General features: G+C 42.9%; 1 protein-coding gene across 1 annotated transcript in view; it reads right to left on the bottom strand.

Moving 5' to 3' along the window:
• Positions 1 to 24348, bottom strand: part of EIPR1 (EARP complex and GARP complex interacting protein 1) — a 689682-nt gene that overhangs the window by 8298 nt on the left and 657036 nt on the right. The window contains exon 7 of the mRNA XM_085610774.1: positions 10359 to 10526. Within this exon, the coding sequence (XP_085466900.1) occupies positions 10359 to 10526 (168 nt within the window). The remainder of the gene's footprint in view (positions 1 to 10358; positions 10527 to 24348) is intronic.

The following is a 24348-nucleotide window of genomic DNA, read 5'->3' as shown; positions in this document are numbered from 1 at the left end:
CATATTTAATTTGCTTGTAGGTCCCTAGCAAAGTGGTGCTATATGTACCTAGGGCCTGTAAATTAAATGCTGCTAGTGGGCTGAAGCACTTATAGTGCCACCCATTTAAGTAAGTACACAAAACAGTGATGGGTGGAATGCTTAAATTAATCTCAGCCACCGGTAATCACTAGGGCCGCATATAAATCCTTCGCTATTCTGCACACTATGCCACTTCAGCTTTGACCCACCTATATGCAAATCAGTCTTGACCCTGTTCCAATTGAGACTGTCTTCACTACATGATCATTATCTGTGATAATCTTTTCATGATGCCTACTTTTAACCACTGACTTTTGTGACATTATCATTGAAGGTGACCGAAGTTGATCTTGGTTTAGTGGGACAAATGGATCCATTTCCCTAAGGATCTCCTCATCCTCAATACATTTTTCCTCTCGTTTTTCATGGGAATCATCACTGTCATTGGGATTAGTAGGAAACTTACTTACATCCCGCTTTTTGATTATGCTTATTTTGAATGGGTGGAGTGACTCAAAATTACTGGTGCTAGTGACCTTCTCATACGAATCAATCAAAGCCTTTTCACTACTGACATTGTGGCCCTCCTTAAACACTTCCATTTCTTGTGAGAGTCCTCCCATTACTGAATCCGTAATTGTGTATTTTCAAAACTTTTAATGGCAACTATTGTGATTTCCTAGGACAGAGGTCATTGTAGTTTCATTTGCTGCCCCACAAGCAGGGGGACCTAGATTTAGAAAATCCTTTTATTCATCCATACTGGCCTGTTTGATTATTGGGCCCACTTTCCTTTGGGCCTTTATTTGTATCTTTAGTTCCACAATATAATTCAAGTTGCCCATCTCAAGTCTCATGTTTTTGTTGTCTCCTTACATTGTGTTTCCCTCTGTTCGGTTCCAATCATGGATTAGAGCAGGCTCTGTTTGCTGGCATTGGTGGAGTTGCTGTATTTTAATTTCTAATTCTGAGGGCACTGGGTGGTGGACTGATGCCCCCACCCTCAGTTTGTTGCTCAATTTTTGCTTATAGTACGTTTTTTATTCCCTCACTGGAGGTTGTTTGCTAAACCACGGCAAGCTCGGCAGAGGATCTTGTAATTAGTGAAGAGTTGCAGTACTTCTGTGGGGGCAGACTCCCCTGCTTTTTCTTACTAGGGTTTGCCTTGAGCCTTGTTGCATATGCTTTGAAGAGAAGATAACTTTTCGTGCGCATCAGGCCATTCGGGGTTAAGATCGTCTCATATGCAGACGACACACAACTGATTGTGTCCCTAAATCATCTGGATAAGAAGCAGTTCTGTTTGGCTAATTGCCTGGAGCGAATTGCCCCATGGATGGATAACTCCTTCTTAAAACTAAACGGAGCAAAAACAGAGCTGATGTTCCTAGGGAAACCCACCAACATCAACCCCAATGTTCTTTGGCCAAAATGCCTTGGGGTTATGCCCATGCCAAAAGACCGTATAAAAAGTCTTGGAGTGTGGTTTGACCATAAACTTGACTTCAACGAACAAGCACGTAAAGTGGCTGCCACGTGTTTTGGAATCCTTAAAATGATAAGGAAAATTCTTCCAGTATGGCCTTTTGGGGCTGGGAAATTAATGGCCCAGGCCTTGATACTCTCCAGAATTGATTATGCAAATGTGCTCTACCTTGGAGCTCCCAGTTCCGCTATAAAAAAGCTTCAAATGGTTCAGAACTGCGCAGCCCGTTCCATGTTGCAGGCTCCTTATATGACTTCTACTAACCCTCTGATTGCCTCTCTGCACTGGTTGCCAGTAGCGGAAAGAATTCAGTTCAAGGCTCTTTGTATTGCGCACAAACTAATGTCCTTGAGGGCGCCTCCTATCCTCAGATCCATCATTTCCCCCTACTTCCCTAAGAAAACTCTACGCTCGGAAACTAAACGCTTAGCGATAACTCCTAGAGTGCCTAGAGCCCGGAGTGGGGGTCGGATGTTTTCCACCATCGCGGCAAAAAAGTGGAATCAACTCCCTGATAAGATTCGGCTTGAGACTAGTCACTCTTCCTTTCTGAAAGCTCTGAAGACCCTGCTGTTCCCTTAAATGATTATTTTTCATCTTACTTTTGTCTCTAGCGCTGGGAGGCCTCTGGTAGCCATGCGCTCTATAAATATATATTCATTCATTCATCCTTGGTTGTACAGGCTTTTTATAATTGTGCAAGCAAAGACTTGGGTAGAGGATGTGGCCTAACAGGCAAGGGCGGGCGATCTCAAATCTGGGGAACCGGGTTCGAGTCTCGGCAATGATGCTCAACATCCTGTGATTCTAGGCAAATCACTTAACCTCCCCGTGCCTAAGAAAAATGAATGTGTTCTTGTGTAACGTAACTGGTTGTCATGTAAAGCGCTCCGATACCTTCGGGTTAAGTTCGCGCTATATAAAACTCTGGAAAAAAGACTATTCATCATTCTGCCCCCTGACTGAAGGCCTCCCCTGCACTTCAATTCCGCCTGGAGATATCTTCAACAGCCTTAAGTGACTAACAGCAGTAGAAGAGCAAAGGATGGTGCGTATCAGAGCCTATTAGACCCTTAAAGTGTGGTGTTTGGTTGCCTGGCGGTGCAATACTAACAATCTCCTTTTGACACCTCTTGACATGGGAGTGGCAGGTTGAATGGCTTTGCTGCAAGAAGGTCTGCCACTCTACTGCCATGCTGTGCTGCCCTGCTGCCCTGCTGGCCTCCTGCCTGACTGAAGAACTGGATTTGCCTCTAGCACCCAAGACCACCAGAGTGAATTCAAGGGCTAGCTGGCTGGCCTCCTGATCAGAAGCCTCAGGGACGGAACAGGCTTCCTCTATCCAGCACCTGGACTCTGCAAGCAACAGGTCCTACCCTCCCAGGTGGTGCCACCCCAGTCCTGGACCCTTGGAAATGGACCTTAAGGTGCTCTACTAGCCCAGGCTGTAGTCCCAGCAGAACCGATACATCGGAGCCGCAGGGTGATGATTCACTGACCAGAAACTCTGTATAGGAGGCGGTGGGCGACGCATCACCTCAGCAAACTCCGCATCAAGGCAATGGCGTTGTTAGTCTCCAGCGCAGAGCTTCGCATCACCGCCCGCTGCCTTCCAAGAACCGCCGCTGTGTGACGCATCCTTGATGCAAGCCTTTGCATTACAAACCCCTTGCCAACTGCATCCTCGACAACGATGCAGGCCTCCACATCACAAGCTCCGTAACTTCTTCAGAACCAGCCAGTGCGTGACACATCTTGGAGGACTTCTCATCACAAGCCTCTCATCGACAGCACCCTCGACAACGACACAGGACCTCGCATCACAGCTTCGCACCTCGTAGGAATTACCACTGCACAACACATACTTGACACAGACTACGTATGGCTCAGCAACCAGGATTTTGAGTACTCTTGTTCTGCGGGCCAAACTGGGTCCCTAAAGCCAGCCCAAGATCCATCGCGATCTGCCTGAACTTGAGACTTTGTCCCTGTCCGGCATGACCAGATAGCCACAGGTGGCGCTTGTACTTTTTGCGCTATTTTCACTTAACTCTTTAAAACTGCATATATGCAGTTATACTAACTCAATTTTTGTCGTACTGGTCTTAAATTATTTTTTCTATTTTACTCTATTTGTCTAAATTGGTGTGGAATTTTTGTTTTGTTGTGTTTCACTTTGTTACTGTTTGAGGTGCTGCATAAATACTTACACATTGCTTCTAAATTAAGCCTGACTGCATTTGTGTCAAGCTACCAGAGGGTCAAGCACAGAATATTCTGGGGTTGCTTGTGACTTAACCCTGACAAGGATTAAGGTTGTCGTTCGAATAGGGTTTTACCCACCTCAACCAGTAACCCAATTTCCTACAACACTTTTGCATAAAAAGAGACTGACCAATGAACAATGAAAAAAGTCATAATTATTTTTTGACGATGCTGGCTTTAATTTCCATTTGATTCAAACTATCACGTTTTCATGCCATATAAATATTCATTCCAAATGCATGGCTTTTGTGAATGTTTTTTTCACTGATAAACTTTCAATTTGAAAAAATATTTATGGTGACACTATCTGATGTGTTTTTTCTTAGATTAAATGTTGTAAACGTATGAGATTAAAAGCTGTATTAGTAGAGTTTATTTAATCTTTCCAATAATTGGCATGTGGCTGACCCTGATGCATCCACTTGAGTTATTACCTTGAAATAATAATCATAAGTGACTACATTTCAAACTATCTATAAGTAGTATATATAATTAGTAAACAATTTCAAGCTAATTAAGGTACAAATAAATGATTTTGAGGTTTCTAACTTTCTAAAGATACTTTGTGTGCTTAAGTGGAAGATAGATGAATATTCAGAGAAGCCTGCATCACACGCAGAGCCATGCACAACAGAATACTGACATATCTACTGGACAAACACGTGCTTGCAGGAGCGTCTCGTGCCCTGAAGAGTTCTGAATCTCTCCTACTCAAATTTGCAAGGATAAAAACACAAATGCTAGACAATTCTCAGTAAAAGGACCTAAACATTTGGAACTCAGTCCCACTGGAGATCCACATCCAGCCATTCCTTTGAAGCCTTCAAGAAGAGCTGCAAGACAACCAGTGATCCAGAAATACATTCCTTCCTAACTTCACACCCAACGGATCCTTCCAGAAACAACACGCAATCCAAGCAATTAGGAGCAGTCAGTGAAGACCGCTCAAGTGTTACATTTAGTAGCCCCCTTATATCCACTCGAGCCCTCCTTGTGCAAACTACCCTCAAAACGTCTCCACCTACCAGGAACTTCTGCAGAATTTCCTCCGATCAAGTCTTTCTTTTTGTCCAAACTTATGGAACTATAACCATGTGGAACTTACTATACTCTCGTGTTCAAATAGTATTTGTTCTCTTGTGTCTTGGCATATTCAGTAACTTCTATTGTGCTTGTTCTCCTCTTGTGTAAATAGTATTTGTTATTTTCTTATGAATAGGAGAAGCAGGAGGAGTTTTGGCATATGTCCTGTACAATTGTTTTGCATGTTTTCTCTTTCACTGTAAACTGTTCTGACATCTTCGAGTCTAGTCAATAAATACATTTAGAAACATATGAGAGCAAGAGAGCGAGTTTTTTTTTTATGCCATGGTAGTGAAAATAAATGTGGCCTGATAGCACAGATCCTTAGAGTAACAGTACTAATAAAAGTGCATTCACACAATTACTACTATTGTGCAAAGGCCAAATTCTAGTTTAGTACCACAGTACAGCAATACTGAAATTATCAAAACATGTTTTACTGCATGCAATCATTATTTTACACAGGGAAACAGCTCTCCTAATAGTAACACAATCTCTTCAGTGTGAGTTTGTTTTGCTGTACATATGTAATATCGGTTTTGGTTACATAGCTTTTGCTAAAAAAAAATGAATCTGAGCCAATGCATGGCATAAACCATTTATGCAGAGTATAATATTCTATTTTCTACCATTGTTTTTTTTTTTTGTAAAATATTCTATTTTCTACCATTGTTGAGGGAAGGGAGGGGCATTATGCCTCACTCGAGGTTTCGTCTCTCTTCAGTCATGGCCCCACATTACAGTTAAAAACTGTGATATGGTTCTGGCTCACACATGAAAAATCGCTGAAATTCGCCAGTTATCGAATGCAACGCACACAGCGCACTTTACCCCCCAAAAAGAGGATTTTTTTTTAAAAAAGACTTCTTATTTTATTCCGTTATACAAAGTGAAAACAATTTACAACATCAACATACGGAAGAACTACATTGTACATGGCGGAAGAGACTGGACAATACGTATTAATGATTGTCATCATGAACACAGAAATTCATAAACGTTCGACCACAGCTTTAACTGCAAGTAGGAAAGCAATTCGATATTTTCCAAGCCATCTAGTATTCAACTGTTTCAGGGCAGTGGGAATGAGCTCCTGGACAAAAATCAAGATTAATAAAAACTTCTGAAATTAATTGTGCTTTCAGGGGTGCAAGGCAGGGCTTTCGTTTGTTCCCTTTTCAACTGTCAAGCCACAATTGGTAACAGAGAACATAAGACAGCTGTGCACACAGACGTCCAATGCGAGATCTAGATCTAGCACATTCTGCAATCATTTATGAACTGACAGCATTCCATCAAGCAGAGTTTGGATGCCACGTGGGACTCAGACAGACTACAACCGAGGGCCAATATGGCTTCATCTGGGTAAAAGAAAAGATTAAGTATTTGAGAATTAATTTAGCTGTCAAAAATATGATGCAGTATATGGGCACACTATCTCTATCTTGTTGGAGCAGCATTATAATGATCTTGAGCAGTGAAACAATTTACAGGAACCAGGGTTTACAGAGTAGCTAATATAGTTTCTTCCCCGCTTATCATACTGTATGTTCTATAAAATATGTCTATTAGGCTCTTCAAAAAGATTATGTCCAAAATAAATAATCACATGTACTTGGACGTAAAAGACTTACTTACTTTTCTGATTGTGGGAGAATTATGGTTACCTTGAGAAATAAACATGTCCATGTGACACAATTAGCTCCAGTATGCAATCACTTTAACACCACCCAGGATAAACTATGACCTATAACTGAATTTGGTAATTCACCCACTCAATGCATTAATTATGTGGCCTAAAATATATACGATACTGAAGACACAAGCAAGGCCAAACACACCCTTATTCATTGGGTTAATGCAGTTCAAGTATTTCATATCTCTTCTTAATTAGGCCTACTTACACCCATAATTGATTATCCATATTCTGGACCAGGCCATCAAGAGGGCAGTATTACTGGATGGAGTGGAGGACGTTGGAAACCTTGGGACACCTTTTCGCTAATTGTCAATCCAACACCTTTCAGTAATGCAAAAATAATTTCAAGGTCATGCAGTTTAACAGGAATCAATATGTCCAGAATGGATCTCTAATACCAGGATTTAAAAAAAACATTGGCAAAGCTAATAGAACTGGCTTTTTGTCGAGAGGAAGTGTATTATAACAGTTGGGTGACTGTATGTGTTGCATCAGCTGTTCTAGAAAGTACCATGCTGAAGCAACATCTTTAGCAATATGGAGCCCGGGAGAGGTACTCTTTTATTGAACAGACTGCATTAGCACAATTAATCAGTACCCTCAAATAATCGTGTTTTAAAAGGGTGTCAGAAGATGAGGTTTGCGTTGTGAGTGGTGATTTCACATGTTAGCCGCAGCAAAATGTTGCCTAGTAGATGCTTTTGACCAAGTATGAGTATTTTCTGTACAGCTTTAGGAACGCTTGACTGTACACGTCTTGATTTTTTAGAAAAAGCTGAACATCCAACATGTCATGAACATGCAAGGTTGATTAGCCTTAGCCTGCCATAAGACATTTCAGAAAAAAACATAAACCAGCAATTAAAATGTATTTTTATGTAGTAAGCACCTCAAAGGATACACACTGACTCTGCAATACAAGCTACATGTCACATAGATTTGGCAGTTTAACAAAAAGACTACTTGAGCCCATCACCAAAAGCTCAGTGGGAACGCAAATGTGGCAATGTAAACATCCACAACATGTCATGGCATTGATGTACAACCCATCCAACCAATGGCAAACCATGAAAAAGCCATGAAAGCTGATGGCTGAAGTGGGCAGACCCAAAGACCACTCTGTACTTCTTATATGCACGTTTAAGGTCTGGCCTTAGTCAAGAAGTTTTGGTTTGGCTAGAATTAGATCTTTATATACCGGTTTGTAGGGACTTTCAGCCATCTCTCATCAACAAACATTGACAAGGCCTAAAGACCTATTATCTCTGCCAATGCTTGTTTAGGATTGACGTTAACAAAGACCTTGTGGTTTTACTACCAATATATAGAGGTTTTCAGCCAATCCACATCATTCACATTTTTCTTCTGCCCACAATAGCAGTCAGCCCACTTTAGCCACTAGTTAACCTCACTGCTGTTCCATAAGGAGCATGTCTGCACATACAGTAGTTTCTTTCAGTGCGTGGGTCAAGTATGGCAATATGTGCTTTTTGAGACCAAAACAATATTTTTGTTTTTGAACAATGTTATTTATTTATATTGCTGATGACAAAGCTGCTCCCACAGCAATAAAGCTTTACAAAAACCACAACAAAACAAACATTGACAAAATAAAACAACTCCAGCTAACAACAGGCCTATTGACTTTGTCAATGCTTGTTTAAGTATGGTACAATAAGGTATCCCAGATATATAATGCTGTCTCTAGCCATACCTAAACAAGTGGGGTTTTAGACAGATCTCGTGTAATTATGTACTGCTGGATCAGGGAGCGTTTAATCTTACTCCCTCATGGTTATACAGCTTCTTTTCCATAAAAATCTATCTTACACAATGGCACAGGAAGCGGAATTTAACACAGGACTCACAGATGAATTAGTTATATCCTTTATTCAAATGCTCTACTATCTCCACACATATATTCTGTACAATGCTTATCTTTACAGTTTCTACACTGTAACGTCTATTGTATCATATTAACTCTTTCAATGGCTTCTCGGCAGAGCATCACTAAAGAAGTATGTCACATAAATAAATACATCTTTGAATTCTATTTGGCACAGGTTGGCCACATCTTTGCAAGACATGAAAATGTGGGAATATAAAGTATGTTATAAATTGCAGCTTAATTTTGAAAACGTTACTCACATTTTGGGGTACTTCTTGATTACGCTATGGGCACTTAAGTCAAGATGTGCAATTAATGGTACACAGCCCCCTACATGGTTATGTTTACATGGGACCAAGAGAAGACTAGCCTATCGACATAACTCTTCAATTTCAGGTTGGATGAAACCTACACCGTACTTCTCAAACTGTAACTACCTCTATAGGGCCTTCATTTACAGCAAATCTTTATTTTTCCTCTATTCGTCTTCCCATACATATATACTCAAACCTTTCAAGTCTGTGTTTTTATGGTCCACATAAATCCTCCCTAATTCCAGATAAACACTCAAACAACTCCAAAAGTTATTGGGGAACATTTCATCAGGACCCGATGGTCATCAAACAGAAATAATTATATACCATACGCTTAAACATGTGGTACATTGTTTTCAACGTCTTACAACATCATAATACAGCTTACAAGATTATAACTGACCCCACTGAGGGCATAACAGAATCAACCTCTTATCAGATTGAAAAGATGTGTTTAGGGAAAACAGCCATTACAACGCGGCTGTTACCACGAATAGCCTTTAACATGCGGTTGTTACAACATGTGTACAGTTACCACCCATAGCCTTTGCCACACATGATTTTACTACGCATATGCCTTTACCATGTGTAGCCTTTACAACGAATTAGGTTGTAAAGGTATGAATGGTAAGGGCATATGCATGGTGCATATGCATGGTACATGTGGTAAGGGTATATGTGGCGTACAGGTGGTAAGGGCATATGTGTGGTACAGGCAATCAGTGTCGTTTGAGGAGACAAAGAGACCAGGCTTCCACAAAAAAATTAAAACAACCAGCGGGTCCAGCGTTAGGGCTCTGGGCTGGGGTGGTGTTTTTTTAGGGCAGGGAGCCTTAGTGCCATGGGCCGTTTTTAGGACTCAGATCTGGGGGCGGGTTATTTTTTTAGGGCAGAGGGTTGCACCAGGGGTCCGGTTCTAGGGCTCAGGGCTGAGCTCTCGAGAGGTTGTTTTAAATTTTCAGGGAAAACCTTTACGACGCATATGCCTTTAACATTCATGCTTTTACAATGAAATTCGTGGTAGAGGCATGCGTGGTAAAGGCATAATCGTTGTTAAAATATGTGTGGTAAAGATTATGTGTGGTAATGGCATTCGTGTTGTAACGGCATGCGTAACAACGGAATGCGCTGTTCCATCATACATCCTGTGTTAAGATCCATAAATCCCCAAAACAACATTGAGCCAGCATTAGCGACAACTTCACAAAAACGACAGCGTGCCAGCACTAACACTTGTGTGTATCAGGTCTGCAGTATTGCAAAAGTTAAATGATAAAGGAAGACACTCTTAAGGGCACACAATTAGGGAAGCTATAAGACACAATGGTTTGTGAATGTTTGTGTCGGCCATACCAAAGTTGGATTCTGCGTATCCTTCAACATCCACAAAACAGATGTTCTCATTCAAGAGAATGAACTTTTCATTGTGCTTGGATATCCCTTTTAAATGTAATAATTGATCCTTAATGTTCGGAACCACTTCAATTTAAATTCAAACTTCCATATAAAATGGATCTTACTTTCTACATCTCCAGATGTGTATATTTTTTAGGAAAATTATTATTTAAAAAAAAAAAATGTACAGCAGAGTTTTAAACCTACCAGTGTGAGTGTTCTTCCAGTGTCTTCACAGGTTCGTTCACATTTCTTGTGTCCCAGAACTTCACCTTACAATCGTCTCCACAACTGGCAAGGTAGTACTGTTTATTAGGATTGAAGTCTAGGTCTCGTACCAGCTGTCCATGAGCATTGTCAATGCAATATATCTGACTGTAAAACATAAAGAAGAGTGCTAATTGCATACAGAAATGATCAAACATTTGGATGAAGTCTGTATTTTTTTTTAAATCGTAGATCACCTAGGTAGCACTAGAATTTTGAAATGCATTAACTAAAAAAAGACATGTACTCACAGTACAGTTTTTAACTTAGTTCAACTTGATTAGAAATGATCAAGGTGCCTTACCTCTTATAATTCAACATTGAATCTCTGAAGGAGCCCGCACATAGTCCGACCTTCTAAATCTTCCTTTTCTTAAAGTAAAGTATGGCTAAAATCCTGTTATTTTTCTCACTTTGGACTAATATCTTTACAGGTGTCAGCAACGGTGAGATCACCCGATGGAAAACACTGGTGAGCTCCTCTCTAGATTCAGCTAACAATCAGGTGCTCATCACAAACATCTGAAATATTCACAGGAAAGATGGAGGTAAACTTGACACACAAGCAGTGGGGAGGACTTGCCATGTTTGAATCTATAATGGTACTTGAGAAAGCTATGTGACATCTTGGTAGGCGACTGTTATTTTCCTCACATTACCCCAAAGTGCACATTCTGAACGGAACTGCACAGCAGTAATCAAACGCAGAAGTGACAAACCTCTGGAAGACTGGAATGACTTTCAAGTTTGAAAAATCAAAACATTGCCACTAGACCGACAGGTTGAGTAACTTAATAAATACACTAGACCCACAAGGTCTCCAATCGCCGACCTTTTATGAAAGTAATAGTCAAATATAAGTTTAAGGTATAAGTAGTAAAATCTGTCAAAATTACTGTATTAAGCTGGTATGCGTGAATGGACTGCAGGGATCTGTGCTTAACCCCATGGAGTTTGTAGGAAGTGACTGACTTGCCAAAACTCTATTACCTTTTCATATCCAACTCTAGCATATGACTGATTCTGCACCGGCCAACACAGCCTTTCAGATTGATCCTGACAAGAGACTGACTGTGGCCAACATCACTGATTCAACCAAAGTGCCTTTAGCCTTTTAGAGGCAAATCGGTCATATGCGTGACCCTTACCAAGCCTCACTGACCTTTTACAGGTAGTCCTAGCATGTGAAAGACTCTTGCTTACTCCTTTCAGCCTGCAAATAGTAATACGATGCTTCTCCAATTTTTCCTTTATTTCAAAGATGATCTCTAAAGGTGACTACACAAGTCAGGCACGTTTTGCCTCAATGACTAAGAAATTCCTAAATATACTTAGTTTATAGCACTGCATTTTAGGCTGTTTCACTTATGGAGTTGTTTGATTTCTTTGCAGAAAAGGGAATAGGCAAGTCACTTAAAGATAGCTCTCAAAAGTCCCAGGTCGGCATTGAAATTAATTTAATCATCATTCGGGTCAAGTAGAGAGGTTATATCATCTAGACCTTCCATACACATTGCAAACGTGTGGTGAGATATTTTTAGGCCTATCCTATCTAAAATGTCCTAGAGCATTTTCTTAGCTCGAGCCACAAAGCTTGTATAAGAGGAAAAGGAACACCAATTCATTAATATATGTTGGATGGAGATCCACGTCCTGTCTTTACACATTTTATTAAGTGGGACATTTCTAGTAAACGCTTCTAAAGTAATCTTGGTTCTGATATAATACAACTTAGCTCTTTCAGGAACCAAGTTTTCTTAATTTCAAAGATGAAGTTGATACTCCTCACATACATCTTGGAATGTCAGACTTTTATGCTGCCTTCCCAAAGAATTTGCCAGTCTGTGTCACAAAGTGGTGAATATATAATTAAATGTTCTACTGGGTGACACAAAGTTTTTGTGCGTTATTTCTGGATTTCTGTATTGTAATAGCATGTGCTAGGAAAAACATCTGTGAGGAATACATATGAGAATCACAAGTTAATAGGACCCAGGTGAATGTTGACTCTAAGAGCTATCTCTTTGTTATAGAACAATGTATGCCCAACCACGTAGAATGTGCGGTGGTTTAAATTGTCAAGAACATTTAATAGTGTGACATTTGTCACTAGTGTTACGAAAAACGAATCCATATCTACCCCATAGTCAAGAAGACAGTTAACGAATGTTCCTCTCTATTACACGAAAAATCCACTTCAGTAACACCAAACATTAAAGATGCTTTGTCGGAAGGGGACATTTAACTTGTATTAGCATCCTCAATATGTCTACGTCAGTATTCCTCTCCCACGGTAGATGAGAGGTACAGTGACTCATCTGTTGGTGTGTTCCTGAGACATTTCAAAGGGACCATGACTGTGTTTCCCCTGCTTGCTAATGTAGGAAAGGATGGTAAACAATTGGTAGCCCATTTCAGCTATGTCGTATGTGCCTGGATGGTTAACTAGAGTTCAATGGAGTGTATTTTATGGACTGGGTAGACAACTGACTTGTGTGCAATGTAAATCCTACAGCGTGACTTTAACTAGTCCTATGGGATGTTGTTGACAGGGAATGGCAATAGCAAAAGAAAGCACCATTATTTCGCAATCTAACATTTAGTGGCATTAAACATCCACACATCCCATCAAGCAATAAAATTCAATTAACCCTGGAAAGCTAAATAAAACATATGCACATCAAAATAAGTTTAATGATATAAAAAGTTAGAAGGCCAATTGGGCCCATGTTGGGCCCATGTTGTCACCTGTGGACTCCTATTCTTAAATGGGTCCAATAAATGCGAGAGCAACAGATTTTTGTCAAACAAGTGAAGGCTGGTGTTTCCTGAATAAAATATAATGCGCAGCCTGTGGAAGGTTGAGCAGTTTATGTTGGGCATATCAGTGCCAAGGAATTTGTAGTGCTCTAAAATCAACTTTGCGAAACTTACCCAAACTATTCAACATCTTTCACAAGCGGGCATAGCTCATACGCAGCTAAGTGGTTCCATATACAGAAAAGGATCTACTTACTACTACACTGAATTTAAAACATATATTGCAAACATTTTTATGCCTGCCCTAAACATAAGGACCCTCATTTGATATACATTTTAACTTCTGATATTATAGAACATGGGAGCATTACTTTGTAGTAATTTCAAAGTTAGCGGGGAGATCATAAATGTAGTATATGCTGTGACCAGTAAAAAAAGCTCTTTGTAGCGCAATGCAAAGCTATGATTGAATTTGTTTGCGCATTAAGTCTATCATTTGCATTTTGCAGCAGCAGCTATAATATGCACAGCAGTTTCTTAGGTCGTAGTCCTACATCCAGTGCACTTTGCAGAAGGTCCAATAAGACAACTAATGTAAATCAAGCTTCTTCAAAATCTGGATGAAGTAGGCCATCTGCAGTGGCCTTCTGATGAAAGCCCTGGCACTTATTTATTTTTACAAATGAAGCACTGAGTTACATCCTTCAGGATGTTTAGGTTCAAAGGAGATAAGTACCTTCTTGATCTTCTGGCAACACACAGCCCAATATGGCTGACATCTACATTTGATTTAGTACAGTGTTTAGTTCTCAAATAGGAATCATGCAAAGAGTCCAGGAGGCACACTCACAATTGCTTCCCTCTCTGATACCATCTGCTTTCTCTGGGTGCTCCACAAACTGGGAGCAAGTTGGGCTTCTCCTACTTGACTGTCTCTCCTCATGCAGGGCCAGAATCATTTGTTTCCTCTTTCAGCAGACAGGCAGGCTTTTAGGCACCAGGCAGACCCTCAGCTCCTCCAATCGGAATTGCAGACTTCAGGTTCCCTCACCTCTGGGAGACTGGTTGTCAAGCTGACACCTGCTCTAATTATACAGCAGCTTTATGAGTTCTCTGGGGAGCACTCCCTTTCTTGGTCAAGTGGAACTTAGGAATGCAACAAAATGAGGTGGTATGATTTTCACTTTTAGAAATGGTTTTGGATAGGGCTCCACTGTTGCATACTTCAAAACTGGTGTGAATTGGTTCTCCCCCTCAAGTGTTCTCCACAGGCTGCTCTTCAGACGCACACCCTCCTGATCACAGACCAGGTCTTCGACCTCATGTTGTCAAGGACTGGTCTAGGCCTTTATGCACCTGCTAGACTGGTATGATACCAGGGCCAAATTAAATGTAATGTTACCAGAATCATGCACAGGCTAGCACTGAAGACAGAGGAACATTCCTGTATAATATGCAGTTGGCATTCAAATTCTAACAAGCTCTCACGTTTAAAGTTCTCTAGATTAAAAAGACAGAAACTAATTACTTATGCAGCAAGATTATACTTTACCCCAAAGACCTTAAAGTTTTATCCCAAGGTAATGAATGTAGCATTGGTTTTGATGAGATCATAAAATCATAAAGGTTATACAAAACAAGTCAAATATCTTCGAAATATTGTGTGTCCATTAAAGGAAGGGATAAGAGCTCATGATAATTACTTTGCTGTTGATAGCCAAAGAAAAACATGGATGCTTGAATGCTAACAACACTGACAAGTATATTTTAGAGAGGGCCAAAATGGCAATATCTACTGAAAGAACTGACTGACAAAAAAGTAGTCCTGATAGTTAAGATCCCTGGTTCTATTTTTTTTTTTCATATCTTTATTTTCACTTTTGTAAAACAGTACAAGGAAAGAATTCAGCAAGCAGTGGGGCATACGGTGGGAGATGAGGCATACATAGTTGATATAAATCTTTAGCTTATTCATTTCCGAGAACACTGGGCACACAATACCCCACAGAAAACAGCTACTTTCATACCACAGGAATGCTTCATATCTCCACCTAGGATCAACTGGGACAGATCCCTCTGCCAATGTGTCCCCCCGTCATCAGCACTGTCTCTATCCATTAAATCATCAGCGCTGTCTCTATTCATTAAATCATCAGCGCGGTCTCTATCCATTAAATCTATACCAGATTACGGGTCTAGGAGCGCGTCACACAAATCTCTCAAGTCTGATAGGTCATCAGTCCGATTGCCGTCCCACCTGTTGAATTTCATATGGGATTCCTCCGCAAGGGACCACGCCAATATATCTTTATTCCAGTGATCTATCTCCAGTGCCTGATGTAACATGCAGGTGATGGCGACCCTGCGTCTGATCAATACAAGCGTCAGTTGTAAAAATATATATCGTATCTTCATACCTTTAGATCGTTTGATGTTGCCTAGGAGGAAACACTGAGGGGAAAGGACTATATTCACGCGCATGGTTCTTGTTATGTCAACAACCACCTGTCTCCAGAAGGTTTGAAGTGGGCTACAGTGCAATGCAAAGTGTAGAAGGTGACAAGGGGTGAATGTCTAATCTGTTCAGCATTCCGTCCATCATCGGTTCTTTTTGCTTTTGTTGCCCTAAGTGGGAAGGGTATGCCCAGACGTGGGTCCCGTTCTCACTGTGCCACTGGATTCAAGCTAGCCTGGTTGATGAGGGGTGATACCAAGAAACCAATCCCAGAATGCTTATTTACAGTCTAGGGAGGACCTGACCTGCCAGTTTGGGCTGGACTGCTCCCATGGCGAGCAGGGTCAAGACTGCTTTGCATATAGCTTGGTCCAAACTGGGGTGACATGGTGATGCAAAAATATGATGGATTAAACCTAAATCTGTGACTGGAGGTGAATGTTTGATTAGTTCAGCATTCCGTACATCATCTCTTCATTTTGGTTTTGTCTCCCTAAGAGGGAAGGGTTTGTCCAGACGTGGGTCCCGTGCTTACTATGCCACTGGATTCAAGCTAGCCGGGGTGATACCCCATAACCAGTCCCAGGATGCTTGTTTACGTTCTAGGGAGGACCTGCCCTGGCGGTTCGGGCTGGACTGTTCCCATTGGGAGCAGACTCAAGACTGATTTTCATATGGCTGGGTCCAAAGTGGGGTAGCATGGTGAGTAAAGAAACAATGGATTAAATCCAGATCTGTGACTGGGGGTGAATGTTTGATTTGTTCAGCATTCCATCCATCATCTTTTTCTTTTGCTTTAGTGTAGAAGGTCAGTGCTGCTGACTCCAAAGCAAAGGCAGTTTTCCTTGCGGGTCAGGGTCATTTGCTGCATGTCTTTGGAAGTAAGATAAGTCCTATGGAGAAAGTTGTAGTGTACCAGCTTAAAGCAGGCGTTTACACAAGACATAGTTTGTTAGCTCACCGACCCATGTCCAGTACCCTTTGTCCGATGGTTAAGATGCTTGAGAATATTTAATTACAACTACAATAAAAACAAAATAAACAACAACAGATCTAAATCTGAACAAAGATTTGAGCAATAAAAAGATAACCACAACTCTAGTCAGGGAAATTAACAGTTCTATGGAGAAACAAAGGATTTACATAAATATTCATAAAAGATCAAAACAACAGCTAGCAATTTGTAAGTGGTAAGATGGGAAAATGGTGGAGTACATTCTGAAGGTACTTAACATACAGAACTATGCTAATGAATTCTAACCATTGTCAGCATTGGAATAATAGTAGTTCCAAACAAGTTGTTTTTGAACTCATCAAAACCAAAGGGGATGATGGACGGAGTGTTGAACATTGCAAGCACTCACCCTCAGTCAACTGATCTGGGTTTAATCCGTCATCATTCTTTAGCTCACTCTGCCACCACAGTTCAGACATGGCCATATGCAAAACAGTCTGACCCTGTGCCTCATGGGAACAGTCCAGCCCAAACTGCCAAGCCATGTCTTCCCTGGACCGAAAACAAGCATCCTGGGTCCAGTCTCTGGCTAATCAGCTGTTATCAGCCAGGCTAGATTGAATCCAGTGGCAAATTGAGCAAGGGACCACGTCTGGGCATACCCTGCCAACTTAGGGAGAACCATGCAAAACCAAAGGGGATGATGGACGGAGTGATGAACATTGCAAGCACTTACCCCAGGTCAACTGATCTGGGTTTAATCCATCATCATTCTTTAGCTCACTCCGCCACCCTAGTTTTTTATTATGTCCACCACAGCAGTTTTCCTGTAAAAATGTAAGAATGCAATAGAGTGTACTTTTTTAATATAACTATCAATATGTAACCAAAGATCCTCACATTTCTTCCATTTGGCATCATCACTCAGCAAAAATTCTGTAAACGGTTGCCACATGGATAATATAGCATTCATAGCCCCTTGGACTGAGAACCATCAGCTAAGGGACACAGTTGGGATGACTCTTTCTTTGATGCCACACAAAGCACAAAATGATAAATATTTGCGTTTTAGTTCCTGTGCATAAGAAAACAGTGCACCAGAATGGATTAAAAAGTCAATAGCATTCCTCATTAACTCTGAAGATTGTAAAGATGCTTTCAGCATACCATCTAACAAGTTGCTAGGATCTCTTACAGGGAAGCACTTCAGATGAGGTATCAATTTTGACAGGTCATCACACAACTTTTTCAAATACATAGCTGAGTCACTGCAAATACAAAAATTATCACTCCAATCTTTGTTGACCTTGGAAAAAACACTTTTTGCAGAGCAGTCCAAGTGACACTGTGTTCCGTGTTTTCCAAAAGTCTGGTGTCATGTTTTAACCACTATCCCAGATGCTTGGTAATAGCGCTCTTTTCACATATTCTTGTCACTATACCTTGCATTGAATGTTTAAAGCCTGAAGTGTTGGCAATTCACCTACTATCAATACTGCCTCACTAGAAACTGGGGGCTGGTGTATTAAGGGTTTGTTAGAAATGGGATTTGTAGTTAGCTAGGGCATGCGCCTAAGCCAGGCAGAAACCACCACTCTAGTCAGGGCAAGGGAGTTACACACCGAAGATAACCCCTGCTCACCCCTTGGTAGCTTGGCACGAGCAGTCAGGCTTATCCCAGAGGCAATGTGTAAAGCGTTTGCGCAACACACTCACACAGCAACGAAACACTAGGCACAGCACGAAAGAAACTCCACACAAGGTTATATAAAAATAGTCTTTGTATTATCCATAAAACACATTAGAGCATGATCACATATATACACTGGGCGACTTGGCGCTAGGCATTACTTTACAGGGATTATATACATTACAGGGCTAATCGGGCCACTATCATCACCATTAGAATCACAAGTAGTGAAAATAAGACAACCAGTAACTACTGGCAATAGGCGTTTAACATAAGTACATTATACATCCTTCATGGCATTACTGAAAGAAGCATATTATGTAAAACATAATAATCAGCCTCCAGATTCCATAAACACAGCAGACCCCTCTGAGGGACCAAACTGCACCGTAGGTGATCCTTACACCATATCCCCTCAAGCCCCACCTAAACTTAGGGTGCTACTATCAGGCCAACTGGCCTTAACCTCGGGGGCCCATCTGGGACGTTCCCGCAATGCCCTTTGTCAAAAGCAAGGGCTCTGTCAATTGAGGGTACCCCCTGCAGCCGCCCGTAATTCGACGGTGCATCTGCGAACACGGTACTTGCTCTCTAACTTGGAACAAGCTAAAGACGGCCCGATCAGTCGGACCTCCGGTCGGGCAATACCCCCTCCTTAGGAGTTTCACAAGTGCAGCTGCCCGCCAGCACATGGTGCAGCTGCAATGATCTAGCTCCGTCCCACTCACCACACACAGAGTGTGGAGCGGTTCAGGTTGCAGCTGTCGGCTGCTCAGCTGGGCGAGATACCAATTGCCAGGTACCCTACTTCTTTCTGCCAGCAAAGTAGGGGCCGATTGATCTCCACTGAGCGAGATCTCTGCTGACTAGATTCTCCCCACAGGGGTCAACTACCCCCAGCGCCTTGCAGGGACCCAGAGCGATGTCTCAGTTTTGTTCTGTAGAGTTCCTTCTGGCGTCTGGTGAGCCTGGGAGGCTCTGATTCTTCCTCCCGCAATATGCGAGGCTCTCACCGGCACATGATCCCCGCCCACCTCCAGGACTTCCCCTGAAGGCCACGTCCGGCCCTCAACCACGCTTCGCCTGCCTGGCTTCCTCTCCCAAGGGCAGCTCCTGTTGGCGTTCACGGCAACTGGACCCACCCACAGTCGGGCTGAAACGCTGCCTGACTTCCGGTTCGCGTTGGCGGCTGCTCTCACAGCAGTTAAAGCAGGAGCCCACTTTCCCGGGCTCAGCAGGCAAAAGGAGAAAAATGTTCAAGTGCTCTTCGGGGGCGCTGATACCGCGCTTTTCCCCCACATCAAAGAGGAGGCACCCCCTAATTAATCCAGCACTCTCTTAGCGCTAAGCCTAAGCCTGCAGGGTAGGATCCCCCAAAGTCCAGAGGGCAGAGCTGGGCACCGGCAGGCCAGCACGTAGGGATCCCGAGGAGACAGCATCTGGGCCCCACGGCAGTTTCTCCTTGCCCAGCAGTCCTTCAGCAACACAGCTCCAAGTAAGGACCAACAGCACATGGGGTCACAGCCCCAATATTTATACCACTTTCCGTCTTTGTTCTTCCCCCCTAGCATAGGCCTAAGCCCAGTCCAAACCAGTTCTGGGGGGCTAGCAATGTCAGACAAATATCCCATAATTCCACGGATTGATATGGGCCGAGTTTCCACAGGAGATCTCTGGTCTCCACTTCACACACATGACCACCCTAACCCAGCAGTGATGCATCCATCACCACCGTCTGCTCTCTGTGGGGGAGGAAGAGAGGCCTGACGCTGGCCCAACTGTAGTCGAGCAACCACCACTGTAGATGGAGTGCAGACTGCAAAATCAGAAAGACCATCCTAGGAGAAAGTGCTGGAATTTGCCTCTCACTATGTAATGGTGTGCCACTACAGGTTAGCTAAATCAGCTTGGTGGCTGTCGTTGCAAGGGAAGGGCACTGTGAGGGCTGAGGCCCACAGAGGTCTGCACGTTGTCTGGTAGATCCATGTTCCTGGCCTAAAAAGAACTGGGGTGATTGCAGCAGTGGCTGGGGGGATTAATGTTCCCTATAAGCCAGCCTTCAAGAGTAGCTTCAAAATCTCTTAAAGTGGTGAGGAAACGGTTTGTCAGAGGTCAAAAGACCCAGATAAAATGCTGAAGCTCTACTTTCTGTGAAACGTTCCAAGGCAGAATCTGCTTTGTCGACAAACAGGTGTGAGCCTTTGTAAGATATATCCACTGCTGCCAACCACCCTTCTCAGACAGTCAGTAACATCAAGGCCACACCTTGACCATTCTGAATGGTTTGAGCTAGTGTGGACATTAAGGTTTTCCAAGACTTGTCAAGATCTTGCTGGCCATGTCCCCAGATTGCATGCATATACTAGACCAATTAACAGACTTTATTAACTGATTTCTATGCAAGGCTAGATGAAGATAATATTTGGTTTGCACACAACTCAATCATCTAAGGCTCCCTATCCGGGTGAGTCAAAGAGAATTATTTGGGAGTTCACCTTGCTGGTTCAAGTCTGAACAACCAGACTCTCTGGAATAGGACGTTTAGTGAGAAAATCAGGGTCACCAGACACTGATCTGTGATGTTTGGCCATTTGCCTATTCACCAATGGAAATAACAGGACTATGACCAGGTGTCCACTAAGGTGTTAGTGGGGGATTTATTCAAGGGGAGCGAGTGAAGGCTCAAATGGCCCAAGTTGTAAGATTTTATTAAAAACATTTGTCTTAACCTCAATAGAGGGCAGTTGTAGGCCCCACACCTCACACCTTTTTCACTGGATGACCAAATGATGAGTTTATCCCATTTTCCACCCTCCCGTTTCACGCTTTCTGGCTTCCTACTTTCTACACACCCTCAGCCCCCCCTTCCTCCTCCCAGGACCTACTTAATGGTGGTCACAGCATGAATGTGTGCAGTGGATGTGCCACTGGTGCACAGAAGGCTTGCTAAAGGCAACCCATCTATGCCCGCACGTGCCTGGACTGTGTCCAGTGGAGATCCCCTGGTCCTACACCGACACACAACTACAATGCTGCATCTTTCCATGCCTTCAACCCCAGCTGACCACAGTGCTGTCGTACCGCACCACAAAACATGGAAGGAACATTTATTTACTTAACTCTCCCTGCAGCTTCTCTTGCAGTCTGCCCCTCCAACATCCATCACTCCTGACCCCACAGCACCCAGCTCCTACCCTGCTCACATGCATATGACTAGGCAACACCCACATAACTCTCCAGACTCACTTGCATGCTACTCAACACCTGCTCACTCAGCAAGCACACCACATAGATATAGGACCTGCTACACAACCATGCACCAAACCACATCTTTACGTAAATGTGGGCGATCCCAGCCTCTACACCGGACATTGCGCCAGCAATCCCCGGCACCTACAAGATTGTCAGACAAGACTGCCAACAAAAGCCCAGAGGAGTCGCCACCATTATATTCAAGGAATCCTTCAGCTGCACCACCACCACAGATAACGCAACCAACTACATGGAGCACCTCGCCTTCAAGCTACATTTAACAGACCGCTGCACCTTGTGCAGAATCCTCATATCCAAACAGCCAGGACCACCAATCCAAGTCTGTCTGTGACATCACAGATTTTGTCATGCCCTTCATCATCGACTCTAGCACCTTCATACTTTTTGGAGGCATGAACTTCCACCTAGAGTACCACACTGACTCCAACTCAATCGCTCTCCTCGAAAGCCCATGAACCTTGGCCTTACCCAGCACGTCATTGGACCCCTTCAAACTCCTGGATACCTCCTAGACCCCATCTTCTTCACGTTTAACAACATCATGGCCAACAAACTAATCACATGGACAGACCACACCCTTGTCAGCTTCAACATAACCATAATTGACCGCAGAAGACCCACCACCTCGGAACAGGCACACAGCTGCTGGAAAAACATCTCACAGAAGGACTACGCTTATGCCTCTTTGTACGCTCACCCAAGCAAACAAGCAACCGAACAGAAGACAACCAGAACTTTAATAAATGTATCACCACCCTGACAACACACTATCCACCTTCAAGCAGAGCCAAACTACAAGATCAACACAAGCTAGCTGATACACAGTGGAACCCAGGATGGGGAAGCGGTATTGTAAGCAACCGGAACACAAGTGGAGATTGAACCAAGATCAATAGACAAGGACGTTTTTGAGTCCTGCCTGAGATGCTACCACCAGCAAATCTGAAACGCCAAGCGAACAGCCCTCACAGACTTCATCAAAGCTGGCAACAACACCAGCCAAGATATGTTTTCCAACATCAGAGAATACATGAATCCTGCCACCACCAGCAGTAGCACCCCCTCACAAGATCGCTTTGAAGAGCTCTCAGAGTTCTCTGCAACATGAGCACACCTATTTATGTCAACTTCAACCCTCAATCTAAACCCATCGCCCTTGCGGCCAGCCTTCCAACCTCAACCGGAAAATGGACTCTGACCGTATGGTACACCATCTGCACAGACGAGACCCCCACACCATGAAGATCATCCACTTTGAGGCCCCGTCAGACCCAAGCCCCCACCACACCTTCTACAACGATCTCTCCCCCATCAGTGAAGTCCTCAATCCCATCCTAAATGGCTTTATTCATGCAGTAATCCTCCCAGAAGCCTGGAAACATGCCAAAGTCACTGCCTTGCTAAAGAACGATGATGATCACTGAGATTTATAAAGAGCACGCATACTCCAAGGAGTGTGCCGGCGCTAAATGTAGGCTGCTTGCGGTAGTGCTGAGTGTCAAATCATGTTTGTTGGAAGAGCCATGTTTTTAATTTGTGACTCAAAATATTACTTCACTAATAAGCAACATATAGCTGCCCAGGGCTTCCCTATCTTCTCTGAACTCACCCTTCTCCTTGTTTAAATTGGTCACATAGAAAAAGCTAGCCACTTCTATAGCTACTTCCAATAAAACAACATCCTACACGCTAGACTCACAACTCACCAGCTTCCTATAGAAATTTCATTTACCTTGTGTTCTTTTCTATGCCAGCTGAAAGATTGCTGACATGGGGTTACATGCATCCACTTCTCAACCAGATGTTAAATGTTCTACATCACCGATGCTGTTAAAAGCCATGACCAGAGAAAGCTTTATCTAAAACAAGAAATGTATGCCCCCACTTCTCCCTCACCACCACCACCACTCCAGGCAAGGCTACAGATATCATGCCACAGCAAAACAAAGGTTTATCTCTAGGACGACCTTTGTGGTACTGTAAGCAGCCATGGGCGGAATTTACTCTAATAGAGTTCTGTGATTTTCTAGGTACACACAAAGACATCTGCAGTGATTGCATTAAACAAATAAGCTTTCATAACATAATAGTGCTGTTGGGATGGAAAAGTCCCTTGCATGGTGACTGACGTTAACCCCTGCCCCTGCTGCAACAATGTCTGGATCCCTGGTGCTGATCTTTGTTGTAATGGGTGAACATGGGTCATGCGCCGTGGCTCAAGCCTATCTCACAGATTGTAGTCTTGTTGGATTGGGGGGGATGCTCAAAGTGCTACCCTCATAATGGTGAAAGGCTACTGCCTTTGCCAGGAGTTAAGTAGCACGATTGCAGTGGTGGCAGAATATGGTATAGTGATCACTAGAAGTGAGCAGGCACTTTTTAGCTTTGTCACTGGAGTGAGGCCTGCAGGCTCACTCATGTAAAGTTCTCCAGCTGTGTGATGGGTGTCTGTGTGCCTGTAAATGGTACAATACATGGAAGATGCTGGATTCCATTTCGGGAGAACACAGACACTGCAGGATGGAGAGACTGGCTCTTCAGTCACTTCAAAGGGGCACATCGAAGGACAGGGATGGGTGGGATGAGAGAATCATTAGGAGTAGTGCTAAGGTCCGTGGGTAACCTTTTGATACACATATGTCTGGCATGCAGGTGTGACCCTCTAGTCACTCCCATGGCCTGTGTTGTGGGACTATCAGATTTGGAGTCACTCCTGCTGTGAAAGACTGCTTTCTGGAGGTAAGGCAGAGGAGAGGGCACTTCAAAAGGAAGAAGACCCCCAACATAAACTTCAAAG

This window comes from Triturus cristatus, chromosome 6, assembly GCF_964204655.1.
Source record: "Triturus cristatus chromosome 6, aTriCri1.1, whole genome shotgun sequence".
NCBI classification, from domain to species: Eukaryota; Metazoa; Chordata; class Amphibia; order Caudata; family Salamandridae; genus Triturus; species Triturus cristatus.
The sequence above is the reverse complement of the archived record's forward strand: the minus strand, read 5'-3'. Positions and strand labels throughout refer to the sequence as shown.